General features: G+C 26.6%; 1 protein-coding gene across 2 annotated transcripts in view; it reads right to left on the bottom strand.

The window, feature by feature from the left end:
- The window catches only part of LOC129962005 (protein singed-like), a 58,968-nt gene that overhangs the window by 9,303 nt on the left and 33,859 nt on the right, over positions 1–15,806 (bottom strand). For both annotated transcript variants that reach the window (XM_056075666.1, XM_056075667.1), the window contains exon 4: positions 3,964–4,120. In XM_056075666.1, coding sequence (XP_055931641.1) covers positions 3,964–4,120 — 157 coding nt within the window. The remainder of the gene's footprint in view (positions 1–3,963; positions 4,121–15,806) is intronic.

Below are 15,806 nucleotides of genomic sequence, written 5' to 3'. Positions count from 1 at the left end.
GAAGATTAAATTAACCCTTTAAAGGGCACATTTTTTTCTAGTCATATTATGTTAAAATATTTTTAGACTTGAAATTAGAATAAGAAAAGAGATTCCTTTAGCTTCTTTGATAAATTTAATTTGATTAATTAATTAATTTGGTTAATTAATAATTAAGTAACAAATCAAGACACATCATTTTGTGTGAGATAAAGAACTGAAGCATCTAAGTTTCTGACTTACTAAAAAAATTTGTCAGAACTTATGCCAACCTACGTAATTTCATACAAAGATTGATAAATTTGGTGGGAAGCATACTTCCCACGGCCTTAGAAATGGTTAATAAAAATATAAATTTCATACACTTAAAGAATCGTTTATTGGGAGGAATGATATGTATAAAAATACATTGAAATGAAAAACGTAAGGTAAAAACAGTTATTAGATTCAATCACTTTCAAAAAAATGCCCATGACAAATTGAAAAATGATAAATTGAATAAAGGTCACGTTCAAAATCAGAAATCTTCGTTTTATAATTTCAATGAAGATAATTATTATGAAGACTAGAATTTTAGATTAATTTCACTAGAATGTAATAAAAAAAACATGATTAACAACTCCTGGCTAAGAAGAACAAAATATTTACTTGATCATACAATTTTGAAAGAATAGACCATCAAAAACACTCGTGGCAGTCTATGCGTATGGAATAAAAGTCATATTTTCTTTAAGTGTACAGACAAAACAGAAAACAAAAGTGAAGAGAAACGATTTGGAACGAAACTACTCGCTACTATTTATTTAGCTGTTGCATGTTTACACGCATTGAATTACATCCTTAACCGTTTAACAATAGATAGTAAGTTTTCCTACAGTATTTATGTACAAAGAGAGCACAGAATTCTTCAGCGAAAGTTATGGAAGAGGACAGATATAAAAGCTGCATCTTGATGTTTAAAAAGATTTTTGTATATCGTCTGCAGCGAAAATTATGCTTAGAATAATATTTTTATGGCTAATCCTGATAACCAATAGGATCAAATGACAGATGTTGACTGATTTATGCCTAGTAAATAAAAAAAAAATTAAAAACAGCATAGACGATACTCATGCTCATCAGAGGATTAATCGGTGATGGATTTTTCTTCAAGTTCAGTGCTGACTAAATCGATCCGACTTTAATGAAGTTTATCGGATAAATAGCAGGCGGTAGTAATGTATAGGCCTTTTAAATATCTCGCGTTTGATCGAGATGAAAAGCATCATGAAATATTTGAACTCAAATAAAATTTTGTAAAATAATTTTAATAATAATTTAAATTCAAATAAAATTTTGTAAAATAATTTTAAATCAGGCAAATAGCATTGCAAAAGTCTGATTTTTTTCAATGAACAAATTTCTTACTCAAACTAAAGATTGGTAAGATTAAAATATAACTCCCGTTTATTTTTATTTATCATTTTTAATGATTTTCGCGAATGTCTTTACAAATGAAATGTAAAAAATTGTAAATTATTAATTCTGGAAATGTATGTTGGAAATGCGATTGGGCAAAAATAAAATTATTTTGGACTTGAATAGCATTTAAAACTCAGTACTATCTAGTGCTTTAATATTTAAACTCAGATATTGTCTCCATCATTTGTAAAAGATAAAATTCTGCTCAGCTTGATATTTTTAAAAATTTACATGCTGTACTCTTAACTAAGTCTGATAGGAAAAAGTGTGTGGGCAACAAAAAAAAATAATAATAAATAAATAAATAAAGTTATACATCATATTTACATTCAAAATCCAGAATGCTAAAATAAGATAACTGCCTGTAAAATTATGTTCTTGAAAAAATATGTATAATTTAATATCCTCTAATTGGATTAATTGGTTGGAATTTGAATTGCAACCATCCTTTCGTGAGGAGCCCTAAGGTATTTAGAAAACCTTTGTAAAACTGCAAAAAGCTGCAAAATAATGTACTTATTCCAAAACAGAATGTATAAAATTACTCGCATTTACAAATTATTCGAATAGATGTGCTTTTTTAAAATTTAAAATATTTGCGTCTGATTGTAACAGTAAAAATCTCGATTACAATACATAAGGCCATTCATTGCATTCTATTCAGCTTGCAATGCTTTTTTTTCATGTTACGGCACGAGTTTTAAAACGACGAGTTTATATTTAGATATATATTTTTTTTCGGGATAAATATTAGAGAATTTGCAGTTCTATCAATAATTGCGAATTGTGAAGAAATGAATCAATTTTTATCGACCTCCATTAACAATATTTTGAACCGAATCCACCATTTACGAATTACGGCAAGGACTTGTTTCGACGCAAAATGCGTCAGCTATAAAATATCTTACTTATTTATAAAAAAAATCCTACAAGAAAATTAAACAAAATAAAAATATATGAAAAAAAAGCCCAACATTTATTCAAATATGAATATAGAATATGAAATTTATTTATGAAAATATCTAATGATAACTGAAAACATACACGTTTTCGGTTGCTTTCGAAACTTAAAAAAATTGAATTTACACCTTAAAACGACTGAATTGTTGAAAAGTTATTTAACTCCCCGTTTTAGTAGTTCAGAAGGAAACAATAAATTTCTTATAACCTTTTATCATTTTATGTCTTTCACCTGAAAGTAATAAAAAAAATGTAAAATAAAGAGGTTAAGATTTGGTACACCTCCTTAAAAAACGTGATCTTTATTCAAATTACATTAAGGAGAGTTGAATACTTTTTATTTTACTGCTTAAAACAAGTTTTGCACCAGTTTTTGAGAGAAAGAGTAACTTCCTTTCTTTCCATGTTAAAAAAAGATAACGTTCTAAGCTTTCTGATTTTTATTAAACAGTTGCATTATTAAACAGTTTGATCAAATTCAAATTTTTTGTTTCACCATTTTAATTACATTATTATACTAAATGATATCTAATACATAATATCATATAATCTAACTATCTTTAAATACTTTGAAAAACATGAAAAACCCTCTTATCATCTTTATTATCGATAAGAAATTATAGATTATTGTGAAAATGAAGAATATTAATACAAAATATATGCGAATAAGAGAACATTTCCAAACAGTTTTTGTGAGTAAATATTTTGAAAAGACTATGATAAAGAATCTTAAGTACTAAAATCTGTACTTTTTTTAAATGCTGTATGTTTTTTTTTTGTTTTGTTTTCGAAACCCAGATATAAAAATATGAATTCATATTTCAAAACTGTAAGTTGCTTGCTTATACATTCAACTTCAAATTGACATTTTAAAAGTGGAATTTAATTTCTATTCAAAATAAAGTTTCCATATTTATTTCCCTCATTATTATTAACTGTGACTTTATACTAACAAAATTTCACACCTGTCTGGAAATGTATATCTAAATTTATATCTAAAAGATAACTATATTTTTAAATATTAAATGTCATTTATTTTCCATTATTACTTTGACATAGATATTATATTTTTTTATTAATTATGACCTATTTCATCTGCATGATCACTCGTAACAATGTTTTGATTGTCATTCTAAATATATACAGAGGCAATCGTCAATGTTTAATGGTTACTGATGTTTTACAAAGAGGTTCAAAATATGTCGGTGTACTGCTACCCTAAGCAACATCGAATACCGAAGTTGCAGAGTTAATAAGAGTTTTGTTTCAGAGAAGATACAATAAATCTGGGTCTTGAACTCCTCATATTTATCAGTGACACTCCAAATAATTTTTTAATATTACGGCCATATTTCTTTCTTAAGATTTATCTTTCTATTTATTTGCGTTTACTGTATTCGTATTTGTGAAGCAAATGCGAAAAGTGTAGTTCCCATAATTCTTTTTTTTTTTAAGTAAATACCTTCACCATTTTCAACTTGCTACCTACAATGTCCAATGTACTAAAAAAACGTTCCAATTAACAGGAGTTCAAATTAATAGAAAATTTAAAGGATGCATTACCCTTTATCTGCATTAGCTTGGATTCCAGAGCTGCTTTGCAAGCTCCAGTATTTGTCTTGCATTGTTCGAACACACCATTTTTTGCTTGGTATATCGTATTCCAGCTGAAAGATCTCATGGTCTGATATTTCATCTTGATTGGCTGTTACATCAACACCTGTAAACAAAAGAATTTTTTTAATGACACATTAAAAAGAATTGACATAGATTAAATTTTGTTCAAAAGAAGTTAACTTATTAATAACTATGAATTATTAAAAAAGATTTTCTTAACAATGATTTACGTTTCTAGTTCATTTGGAAAATAATTACATGTATATTATTAATGTATAAAACATTAGATTATTATATATTAGAATAATTAAATGTACATATCATTTAACTTCGAATTAGAGGGCGTATCAATAATTAAAGCGCACAATTTTAAGCACCCCTCATACAGAGGTAAAAATCTGTCATCGGAGTCATTCTGGTGACAGTTTGGTACTCAATCTTATAATATTATTGAACCCACCAGGGAAACTAGAACCAGCCACAGGACCGGGTACTTCTCATTTCTGCCCCCATGGGATTTAGTTTAGATAAATTGAAATAACCCAAAATTGTAAGATACTTTGTAAAAAATTTATATATAAAGACTCTTTATTATTCAATTAAATTTGAAGATTAACAATTTTATTTTGCTTGAAATCTGCCTCCCCCCTTGAAATCAGATTTTTTTTTCCTTACAGAGCAATGTGAATTCAGAAAACATTTTTGCTTCGATGCTACATTTATTATAATTTTTTTTTTTTTTTTTTTTTTTACACGAGGTCAATATACTAGTAACAGATAGTGGAAAGAATTATCTGTTTTCTAAATTAACTTGGTTTAGAAGCACCAGATGAAGTTTCATGCCAAGACAAAAAGTAAATTACAGTAATTAATACTTTCTAATGTGACAAACAAGAGCCTCGTTTAATGCATTTTACCATTCAGTTTCATTTCTTTAATTTAGGTTTTATAAGCATAGAATTAGTAAAGCAATAGGATTCTATGGATGGCCTTTATAACAAAAGTTTATACAATACCATAAAATTAAATTACTGCATAATGTTCTAAAGTTATTTTAGATGATAAAGTATAAAAGATGGCCTTGTATCCTATTTTAATCACAAAAGTGCATCTCTCTAAATGGTCAAACAGATTGCTTCAAAGACACAAATTTTTATAACAGCAACAAATATTAGAGGTAATTCTAATGCATTCAGCATAAAATATTTTTCCGTCATTTTGTAAGTTATTACTGCCAATAAGCATCAGTAAAAGCATTTATACTTAGAAAATTACAGCGAAAATGCATTGTATAAAAATAATCAAGATACAGCAGAAAGGTTTTCCTTGAAAATTTAAAAGGAAATAATGCAATAAAACCCAAGGAAGAATTTATGGAAATAATCTTTATTTAATGAAGTTGCCATCTGAAGTTATTTACATGTTGCGGTCTCTGTTTTTGCAAGGTTTCATTAAAAACTTAAACTACAAATCTAAACTAAACCCCTATCTCTTCTGATTGATTATTAACTGACACATACATGATAAATATATGCTTTCGTGATTCTCAAATTACCGACTATATTTATTTATTTGAATAACCTGAAATAAATTATCTCAACGAAAATTCAACATGAGGCATTTTGATATATACATTTCATTAAATGAAAAAAACTTCAAATTTGCAATGGCTGATTATCAGTGAAGTAACAGAAATAAAAAAAATTTCTGCAATTCTGTATTATCAACAAGAATTTAAAAAAAAAAATTTCTTAAAGTTGTCTTAAACTCCTAATAGAAATAATTCTATAGATTGTTAGCTTATATTTAAAATATAAGTGAAATAATATAATAAATTATTCGTAATAATTATAGGTATGTGCAAATACTAAATGCAAGTAGCCATCCATTCAGGTAAGCCGCATGCCACATCTGAGCTGATTCTGTCGAGCAGAAAGTAACATTTCAAAGCTACACGCGACAATGGAGCGGAAACACGTGTTCGCGTGAGTCGCAATCGGGGGATAAGTCGCAGGAAAGGGAGGTTGAATATTCCAAAGAAGATTTTAAAGAATGGCGAGATACGCATCTACATAGCTTGATAAAGCTACTAGAACAATTGGGGTGGAGTATGAAAGGTCAAAGATTCAATTGTCAAGGACAAACGTCAACCTTCTGCAACATTCACTGCAAAATTGCCTAATACAGGTTAAAAATACAAAGTTGTTCAAAAGGAAATCGAAAAGCTTTCTTTCTTTTTCTCTTAAGTAAACAAAACGTGACTGTAAGGAATTTGCTTATATAGGTTAAAAAATGATTTCAGTGGTATAGGACGTATATTAGCTATTAGCATTCTTACAGTTCTTCCAAATCGTGGCATTACCTACATTACATCTCTTTATAGCTCGCCACTGCAGAGTACTAGACGCATTCAACAGTTACAAGCACTGTATTTTATATAAATCTTAAAAAATAAAGTCTTTAAATAGATTTTAAAGAATCATTTGTAGAATAACTATGAAATTTAAAATTTCACTAAACAAAAAAGAAAAGTGTTTTAAAAACATTGATGGAAAGCCAGATATCATATATCTATATTTTTTGGATAAATAGTACTATTTCACATCTTGAACATAAAAAAAAAGTTTATATTCAAAATGCAAAGGAGGGTGAATTCTATGCTTTCGATGGGATTCTTTTATTACAATATGACATATAACAGAAATACCGAAAATATAACATATTTGTGAAATATTTATAAAGTAAAATATATTATTTTTATAAAGTTTGTATTTCAAGCAGTTCAAATGAAGAAGTTACACCCTCATTTACAAGCTGGCTTATCTTATTAAAAATCGTTAGGAAAAAAAAAGAATATATGTACGTTTCATATTCCCTCAAGAATTGAACTTGCTTTCTTTGTACTTTGGGCTAGAAAATTATATAATTCAAAAGAAAGTTGATACATATCAGGTTTTGAAAATAGTAAACTAATAATAACTAATAGTAATAATAATAACTATAGTAAACTAATAGTATAACTTTTCATGTTATTCTACCTGACAATCATAATAATAATAATTTGACTGAAATGACCATACTTAAAACAAATGTCTTAAAAAGAAATCTAACAGTATTCCTACAGCACGTGAAATTCTTTTCTGCATATTGAATTGAACTGTCTGTTGACATTTTCAAAGACACACTACGCAATAAAATCTCGACTGCTCCAGGTATATGGATAAATATAATCGTGACCAAAAACAATCTAGTGATCTCGAAACGGATTGCTTTGGTATTTTTTCTTCAGTGTAATTGCTTTTCCACTACACTGTCTGTTTCAAAACGTGGTACGAGAAAAGCAAGAATGATCAGGAATCGTTGTTGACTAAAACCAGTAGATTCACAAAGATGTAAATAATAGTTTCATTTTTAAAATATAATTTGAAAAAAATCCTATGTGGAGCTTTAAATGTTGGTCACTAAAAGATTAAATACCTAAATAATCCGTATAGATGAATATGGAATAGCGAAGTAATTTTCATTCGATATATTCCTAATAATTTTTCTTTTCCACATCTAGAAAAGACTTTATAATAATCTTTAACTACAGTTTGGATAAATTTATGTTATGATGCTGAAGCTCAGCTTGTTCTCCAATTTTCTTAATGTAATTTCTTAAATGCCCAATGACAAGAGATATTTCACATTAATATCTAAATATAACAAAAATAAATATTATTATTTTCTTTTTTATATTTAAAAAATTTCAGGGGGCAGAATTTCGGACTTTATTTTGATTTATTATTATACTAATTCAATTATACAAATTATATTAATTTTATTATACTAATTTTAACTAAAAATAATAATGTATTACTAATTCATGCTAATTTAAATTTGACATTTCAGGATCATTTATTACATGATTACTCATTTTGATTTAAAAAGTGGAAATAAGATTATTAGAAATAAATAATAAATAAAATTATGGATATAAAATATGTGAATACATTTCATCCTTTCTTAACGATAAGAAAAATTATTATAGACATGATTATAGAAAATTAATTATAAGCTTCATATATTATAGGAAAATTATTATAGGCACCATATTCATCAGCAAAGTTCCTTATATATTCCAAATATATAGAATATCATTTGTATGTATTGTTTCTGCATCACTAAGTTTTTTCAACTTCTAATGCAATTGCAATGAATGAGCAGTTCATGTTTCTTTCTTTTCTGCAACGAATTAAATATAAAAGGAAATGCAAAAAATGTTAAAACTATTCTGAAAGAGAAAATGTTTGTAAAATATTTTTAAAAACGCAGAATCATATGATGCCGTAAGAAAAACAGAAAAATGATATTGCCATTGTCAATGTTCATTGTGTTTCCACAACTTCTACGGAATAAAAAAAATGATAAATTGAAGCAACATTTGGCAGGGAGAAAAGGAAAAGTGGCCGAGAGAAAAATTTTTACTTTATGTTCACGAATGAATAAAAGATTAGTTTATTCTTATTCGATATCTTATGATTTAGTTCCAAAGAGAGCATTCAAGGGAAAAAAAAAAGGTGCATTTTTAATTTTTTTAACATTATACCGTGAATCATATTCCGTATAATACACAATTATTTCTTTTATATTATTTCTTTTCTCACAGTCAGTGGAGTATTAATTCATTTCTTGCATTTAATTTATACATTCGGTTGTTGACCACCTCTTTTTACTGCTTTTTGGTTATTCTTTTATGTTCATAATAAAATTAAATACAGTATTAAAATGTAGTAAATAATATAGCAGTATTTTAAATATTGTATTTGTAAAAACATAAAACAAATAAAAACTAAAATATTGTTACATATTTTAAGACAATTAATTGACCAAATTTTAAAAAAAAAACTCTAGTAATGACGGATTATTTTGGGGAATAAAGATTTAAAATATTGGCTTAGTTGATTTTTTAGCTTAAAATCTAAAATTAAATACCAGGTGAAAACAAGTCTGTAGCTATAAAATTAGTCAGAAGTTATTTCCTTTGATATGTAATATATATATATTGGCTAAATTTGGAAACTATTTATCATAACACTGTCCGTTAAAACATACCACACCTTGGGAACTTTAAAATCATCTAATCAAAAAATACGTTATTTACTTAATAAAATTTGTTTTTATTTTATTTGTTCACTTTCTTTTCCCTTCAACTCCCTTTCGAATTATTATGTGAAAATTCTGCTCATGCAAATTTGGAAAAATAAATTGTTTGTTTACCATATTTTTTTAACTACCCTTATCCTTATTCAGAATTATAAATTTTGAAAAGACTTAGCAGCATGCCAACTCTGAAGTTGACGCGCGCAACAGAATTCTGTATTTTGAATGTTAATCTGTTAAATATTAAACAAAGAATAAAAATAATCTGAGGAAAATCATTGCAATGTGATGATAATTTTCCCTCCTCAACATCTATTCTGAAATAAGCAATAAAAATCCAAAATAAATCTATTGAAAGCTAAATATAGATCTATTATATCAGATAAAATTATCTCCCAAAAATAGTTCTTTTTTTTTTTTTAATGTTAAGGAAATCATTTTTCAAAAAGTGCATAATGATCAAGTACACCTTTCCCATAACTTGCAGATGATAGTGTAGGAAGAAGAAAAAGAAAGTAATTTTTCACATTGCTCGTGTATGGAGCAGCCGGTTTGGTTGAATGAACAATACTTGATCCAAACATTGACCCTTTATTAAGATGAAGGAAAGTGAAGAAAGAGTGGGTTCGATTTTCCAGCACTTCCTAAAGGAAGTAAAAGTATTTTATAAACAGGGCTTGAATCAAGTGTCTCGTAATTCATACGTTTCAACTGTTTTGGCATATACACTTCGTATGCTGTTTTGGACTTTCGTGCATTTTGGTAGTTTTATTTTTTTCGATCAAAGTTCAAAATAGAAAGTCGACATTACTACTAACCTCTAAACATTTTAACTCTTTAAAAAATAATGAAAATCTAAATTTTCATCATTTAAAAAATGCAGTTATAATCCATTTATTTTTTTATCGTTGTTTGCCTTTATATGTATATAATTTTAAAAAAAAGTGCCAAACATATGTATTATTTCAGAATTTTATGATAAATTGTGTAAACATGCTGTATTTGTAAGCATGGAATTGAAAGAAAAATAGGATTGTCGAATCATATCTTCATTTAATTTAAAATTATTTTAATTCGAGTTCAAGAAATACAAAATTTTGACACAGAAAAATTAAGTATTCAAATTTGTTTTCTATTTCGTCTTCCTGTTTTGAAAGAACTTTATCATTTTAATCAGAAAATCAAAAATACGAATATATTCCTTTTGAAAATAAACCTTGTTTTCCTCCACGTATTTCTTTAAAATTTAAGAAACAAAATAATATGTATTTGAATATTTGATCATTTACTTAAACTCATTTTTATTGCCATTTGAGTTTTCATTACAGAATATTTGCATTCACTTTTGGATGATTTATTCCATTATCTATTTAAGATTTGGAATTAGTCTAAGCTTACTTCATTTATGTAATTTCGAATTATTTAACATTAAATACGTTTTAAAAGGATTTCTTTATGTTTCATGATATTTGATAGTAGTTCTTTCAAGATATTCATTACGAATGCATCTTACTTTTACGTTTTAAACATTTGATAACACGTTGGTTATGTCTGCATATTCGCCCAAAAAGCATTCATGCTGTTAGAAAGTACCTCCTACAAGACATGTAATATCTTAAAATATATTCACACTGGAAAAAAAACACACCTCCTGTAAGACATATTTTGTCAAAAGACATTTACGTTATAAGACCGCACCTCCTAACAAGACAAGTATCTATATTCGGAAGCCAGAAAACAAATAATTAAAGAAATGATGTTTTTTTACAGACATAAATTGATGTATCCATTATCTAATTGATGTACAGTATACAGACTGGATGAAGCAATGTCAATAGGTTAGATGGGAACACTTCATTCGCAGAAAATCTCATCCCACCATGCATGACTTAGTAAAGAGAAGAGATTTTAATTTGTAGTTCGTTAAAGTTCCAAGGACCCCTGCCCCCTCCCACCCAAGCACGCATCATCTACTTTTTCTCGGTAGCAGAGTTCCGCACGGACTCCACGGTTCAGCGATTTCCAGTTATTTCTTTTCACTTCCTGAGAATAAATCTTTAGCCCGAACAAGGGCCATGTAATGATGTAAGAGGAGACTATCAGGTTTTTCGGCAGTAACAAAACAAATAGTGTAGACGCTTAGGGCGTTTCATGTCTTTTTTTCTTGCCTTTGATATGTTTTCCCAAGAGACCAACAATTAAAAGTGATATTACCTTCAAAACTGTAACCGCAGAACGCAATTATATAGTCAGAATAGTGACTACCATATTCTATTCTTGTCATTACATACATAAATATATAATAACAAGAATAGAATAGAAGAATAGAACTACATATAATATATATATATAAATGAAACGTAAAGACTGAAGTAAAAGATTTCCAGAACTTTCAAATGTTTATAATCAAAACCTGTGGTAACAAGCAGACTCTTCTTTTGGCTACAAGAGAATTTAGTTTATTTTTTAATTAATAATTTTTTAGATTTTAGAATTAAATTTTGTGTGTATAACTTAAAATATCAAATACTTTAAATAGCACAGTCAAATGAAATAATTTTTATTAACATTGAATAAAGCTTCCCAATAATATTAATTTCAATTTTATTTAGGTCAATAATTACGGTTGTTTAGCCTAATCCCGACAAAGGTTTTTTTAAAATCTTTTTTTTAAGTATTTCAACAAATGTATACTCAGTTCGAGCACATGTTAATTTAAAAATAGTAGCGCAAGATGCTAAATGTTTAATTTTTTTGATTTCTAAAACTTTAAACTTCATATTTGTAGAATATCTGGTAGAAAGCAGCACGCCTTTTTGAAATCTAAATAGCATCTTCATTATTTGAATTAGTTTTTTTTTTTTCATTCCCTTTCTCGTTCAGATTATTTCTGTAAGTTATGTTGTATGTTTATATGTTTATTGCACTTGCAAGGGCAGACGAATTTAGTATGATTAAAAAAAAATATTTGCATTTTAATACTAAACAGCAGATTAATTTAAAGATTCCTCAAAAAGAGAACGAATTTTCAGTTAAAAACGATATTTCATTTGCAATAAAGAATAAGGCTCCTTTTTTCATAAATTGAAGTTTGAATGAAAATTTATGATTGATTCTTAAAAATGTAGATTATATTTATTGTTCAAAAAAATTTCTTTACAAATTGTTCAAAAATTAAAACTATAATAATGTATTTTTATCATGCTTTAGCTTAAAATTCCAGGGTTATATAGTATATATCAAGTATGTATATTAGACGCTTTTGATCTTTCATGTTGTAGAATACTTTTTAAGATAACTATAACAATATTTTTAACTCAGAGTGGTCCTATTATAATACATTTCCATTGCTACATACATACTATGCTGTATAAGGCGTTGCTTATGCTTCTTATTTCAGCACATTCTATAAAATATGCATTCATGCTATTTTCTGTAAGGCAAAATGATTTTAATTCAAACTTTTCAAAAAAAAATCTGAATTTTAAAATGATTTTAATTCAAAGTAAAAAACTTCTAATTTGTAAATAACGATAAAATATTATGTGAATTCATATATTTTCATATGTTAATAAAATCTCTAGAATTGAACAGCTTTTTGTTCGAAAGTTCATCAATTATCATAGCGGAAACTGTTTTCTCATATTGATTTCACATATTTCCAAAATTTCCCTTTTCTACCAAATTAAAATTAATTTTGAAAAATACAATAATTAACGACAAAACAATCTATTACAATTTTTGTTTGATTTAAAAAAGAAATTTCAGATTCCTAATTAATTAATTCTAAGAAAAATTAAAATTAAAATTCATTATAATTTTGCTTTTTTATATTTTTAACTTCATTTTTGTAGATTTAGACAAACTTTGTAGCAAAAAAAAAAAAAATCTTGCAGTAATGAAATGAAAAAAATAAAACTTTTTAAAGGCTGGCAGCTACTCCGGATAAATATATTTTTAGAATTACTAGGAAAATCAAAGCAAATAACCTTTTTATATACCAACAGTATAAAAAGTAACAAGTATATCTAGCGTTTAAAATAAAACGCTTGAAAGACATCAAAATGACGATCGTATCCTGTCTAAAAAAGTTAATAGCAGCATGTAAGGAAATGGTTTTCCCAGTCATCTGTCTATAAATAGAGTTTAACCGCTGATATTACATTTTAGCATCTCATATCGTGTATTTAAATTTATAAATAAAAAAAATATTTTGATCTATAATGTTATTAAAAAGAAAGATGTTTCAACATTCAAATTTTGGTGTAATTTCCAGAGAAATTTTCGAAATTATTTAAATTAATACCAAAATTATTTAATTTTATTCCTGAAATAAATATAGATGAAATTGAAGAAACTCGTATTTATATAATTTTTGCATGTTTAAAGAAATAAAAAGATTGCATTAAAAAAAATAATTACCAATAAGTATTCATCCAAATATTGTTATTAATAACTGAAAAATACAACATATGCTTGATAAAAATATCAGAAATCAATTAAGATTTTTTAAACTGTTCTCGTTGCCAGTTTCTATCTTGCGTTAGATAGACTAACATAAATAATTCTCCACCAGAACTTAAACTTCTTGTCTTCTGAATTGTTGATACTTAGATAAATGAGTAAATGTGTAATCAAAAGAAGAGTAGAATTAGGGAGGAGAGCAGATCTTTGATAAAGTTTTGATTTATTTTTCTCAATCACGTCTAGGAAATTACTTTTAATAGCTGTGGTTGGATTATTTGAAATAAATCTAGGCAATATACTTTTCTGAGTAACGAAAGGAACCGCATCGGTTTGTAAATCTGTTTTGCTTAGTTTATAATTTCTTTTTAAGTGTATAATGGCCTCAGGGTACAATTCCCTGAGTATCTGAAGGAAAAAGATTAAGCTAAATTCTCTACGGTTAATATAAAATGAAATGGAGTTAATATTATATAAGGATAAAAATATCACAACGAAGTCATAACTCTGGAACTGAAACTGGACTTGGTGAATCAATGATTACATTCTTTTTTATTTAAAAATATATTCTTAGATGCCAATGCATCTGTTAGTCAATAAAATTTTTCCTTGGATATTATAGGTAATTGAACATACAATATATAATTCTATTCAAATCAGAACAAAGATGTTTAATTCGTAATTCGTCTGTTCTAGGATTTTTAAAACCTTTGTGTTCTAAATAGGAGAAGGAAAAAAAAAAAATATTCAGTATCTGAATACAAAATGTGCAAGTAAATTGCATGCATGTATAATAATACTTTTTATGGATAACATAATCTTGTTTCAAAAGAAACTATTCTTTATAAGGAAAATCCATTAAAAAGCAATGACAAAATATAGCCTCGTTAATTTGAAGAAACACTTTCGAGGTTCTTTTTAGCAGTGCTAAACAAAGAATACAGTTGTAGATTTTTTTTTCACATTTTATTATTTTTGATATTGTTTTGTTACATATGCAAAACAATTGGAAGAAAGGATTAATTCGAAAGACAATGCTTACTAATAAAATCCTGTTAGTTATTTCGATAGGCCAGTTTCTTCACATTGAATAAAATAATCCCTAAATCTTATCGGTTCCCCCCCCCTTTATTTTGTCTATTTGTAACATTTGGATGTGGTTAAGCTTTTTCATTGATAAAAATAAATTAAGGACTTACTGGAAACAAAGATGGAAGCTTTCTTTGTAAAAAAAAATTGTTATCCTTGCTTGTTTTATAATGTACTCATTTTTTACATAATGGTGGTTAACATATTTATTTTTAAAAAGATTTTTCTGAAATGTTTCTTAAAATAGAAATAATTTCTAGCTAGAAGAGAAATGTTTCTTCACAACATAATATACAAAATAAATATGAAGCACAACAAATTATGCATTTAAAAAATAGCGTTAAAAAGTCTCGCATTTTGAACGTTGCATTCATTCTTATAGTTATCTTGGTGTAGCTGGGCTAATACCGGCTCTTATGCCAGATAAAATTAATCAATTTTAAAACTATACATAAATCATTAAATTCCATTTTATTTTCTTTATTGAAGCCAGTAAACTTAATCAATAAAATAATTAATTCTTTGTTATATAAAAAACTAACCATTTTTAAATATTTAAGGTATAACCATACTGAAATATTTGATGCAAAGTGTACTAATTTAAAACAGAAACTGAAATAAGTATTACTTGAAATTCATAATGAAGAAATAATGTGGAAGAAGTTAATGAAATTTGAAAATTTTTCTACGAAGGAACTGATAGGATCTTGCAAGATTTTAATACAATGGAAACATAATAAAATATTTAAAACATAATAAAGGTTCAGAAACATAATAAAAGATTTCGAATTCTCTAAGATGTTTTTTCTGGAGAATTCGAAGTATCTTTTCCTTTTTTCTTTATTACTCTTTATGAAGTTATTTCAAAATAAATATATTTATATTTATAAATTCTAATAAAATTTATTTTATGAATTCTAAACTATAATGTTGTTAATGTGTAAATTAAATTGAATTTCGAATCATAATTGCTTTTTGTACATTGTACTATACAGTAGAATGTTTTCAAATCAAACTTTCATCAAAACAATACATTTTTATTGAAGCGGAAGAAATAATGCCTATTTTAATGAATATTTCATTAAAATATTATG

This window comes from Argiope bruennichi, chromosome 2, assembly GCF_947563725.1.
Source record: "Argiope bruennichi chromosome 2, qqArgBrue1.1, whole genome shotgun sequence".
Taxonomy (NCBI): domain Eukaryota; kingdom Metazoa; phylum Arthropoda; class Arachnida; order Araneae; family Araneidae; genus Argiope; species Argiope bruennichi.
The sequence above is the reverse complement of the archived record's forward strand: the minus strand, read 5'-3'. Positions and strand labels throughout refer to the sequence as shown.